The following is a 1,968-nucleotide window of genomic DNA, read 5'->3' as shown; positions in this document are numbered from 1 at the left end:
CATGAGTACGGTGGTAGCTGCCGTACCTCGTGGACGCCTTTATGTGCAGTGGGAGAGCGAATGCTTCTTATAGGAGGAGACTCAAAGCTTCGAGACTGGCAAACCGTCTTGAACGATGTGAATTTATGCCATGTTTTGAAGAGGATCTACACCAACCTCACAGAGGTCGCCACCAGTGTTGAGGGCGCCGCTGACCTACTACGTGAGAAATGCCCGGCTGGTGCGGTATTGCGGTTGCAGACTTTCCCCAGTCGATATCAAAAAACCATTGCTGATTACCTCCCCGAGGGCATGTGCCATCCCAGAGACTACACTCATGTAGCTCAAGTGGTCTATATCGATGGACTCTACCTCCTGGGCATTTGCCAGCCAGAAGAGTGTTACATTGGAAACATAGTGGAGACATCTAATGGTCGGTTAACTGACAGTGTTTGTAAAGCCGAATACAAATTGGCTGAGGCGTTCAGACGATTCGGTTTTGAATTCGGCGAAAAAAGGGACGAAATGACGGCCATAGACGTCGGGGCCAGCCCGGGTGGTTGGAGTCGGTACCTCTATAATGAAGGTGTTGGCAGAATCATAGCCGTGGATAAAGGGGAAGTTGATTGTTCGAAAAGTGATGGTAAAATCGAGCATTGGGATATGCTTGGTCAGGAGGCTATTCAGAAGCTGCTAGAGCACGAAGGCCATAGGGAGTCACTCGATGTCTACGTTTGTGACGCCAATTTGCCACCACCCGAGAGTCTTGCGATGTTGAGGCAGGCAAGTGAACTCATCAAACCGGGAGCGTACGTGGTGGTGACGTTTAAGAATCCGTACAAGAGGAAGGCGGATTGGTACAAAGCCAAAGAGCTCAGCTTTGACGATTTCTCTACCATATGTGATCATCCCACTGAAGTGCATTTGCTGGCGAACACCCCAAATGAGACCACAGTTGGTGGGCGGTGGAAGAAGCAACTCGACTGATGACTTCAACACACTTCCGTTTCTCTCTTCCTCTTCAATGAGTTTTGTGTTTAATAGTGACATCGGTCTCCACGATGAGAACTCTCTACCAATTCAATAACTCCAACAGCTCATTCCGATGATAAAGCATCTCCATGTGATGTCTTCTCCAGTGACCAACACGATCCTGCGTAAGTCAAGCAACCACTTTTATACCGTTGTGATGGGGCATGCTCCTCTTAGCCTGCTTATATGTCATTGACACATGAGCAGCCAAGAATCAATGATACAAGCAAGTTTGACATTAAGATTCCAAGTATGTCAGAATGCTTAGCATTCTGCTTAGCATTCTGCTTATCAATCCTGTTTGTAGCATTCAATGCTACAATCGATTTTGAGAGGGTGAACTTGAGTGTGTCCATGTCCCACTTCATCACAACTAAGGCTTGCAAGGATAAATCAAGAATTTCGGACCAAGGTAGATCTGCTGCCAGGAAAGTAACTTACATCCTACTTCCCAAGTAAGAGATTCGTCCTCAGTACAGAACTTCTGGTCCCTCATTACTAGACTAGTAATACTAATGAGTCATTAGTGATCAATTCACAAACAGAATGTGCCATAGGGGACCTTATTTGAAACATTTATTGCGATTTCCACACAGTGGTCTGAGTTTGACGACATTCGAACAAAAGTGACAAAATACAAGTTTGACAAGTCGTCTGAACACGCCCTCCATCAGAGAACCACTAGCAGTACTATGTTATTATTATCAATTCCCTCCAATATACTTCGAAAAAATGCGACGGTCTTTGTGAAATTACACAAAACGGTATAGTCAGTAAGAAACATCGAGTGCCAGGTATCATGAGCTGGGTTCTTGCCTCTCCCTCGCCGCTTGCTGCCGCCTCTTGGAGCTCAACTGTCGAGAAAGACACGAGCGAATGACTATACATACGACTGATTCACGACTCGGCGCTGTTCACCGAGATGAACGTCACGTGAAATCTATGACATTTTTTCAC

The 1,968-nt window shown here is 46.2% G+C and overlaps 1 protein-coding gene across 1 annotated transcript; it reads left to right on the top strand.

The window, feature by feature from the left end:
• Positions 1-60: 60 nt before the first annotated feature.
• On the top strand, positions 61-968 carry Pmar_PMAR009324 (hypothetical protein; the record flags this gene model as incomplete). Its single annotated transcript, XM_002781533.1, has 1 exon — positions 61-968. The coding sequence occupies one exon, from the start codon at positions 61-63 to the stop codon at positions 964-966; it is 906 nt and encodes a 301-aa protein (XP_002781579.1). The 3' UTR covers positions 967-968.
• Between the last annotated feature and the right edge of the window lie 1,000 nt (positions 969-1,968).

Source organism: Perkinsus marinus (genome assembly GCF_000006405.1).
Source record: "Perkinsus marinus ATCC 50983 genomic scaffold scf_1104296941872, whole genome shotgun sequence".
NCBI classification, from domain to species: Eukaryota; Perkinsozoa; order Perkinsida; family Perkinsidae; genus Perkinsus; species Perkinsus marinus.
Note: the sequence above shows the minus strand (reverse complement) of the source record. Positions and strands in the feature narration are given on the sequence as shown.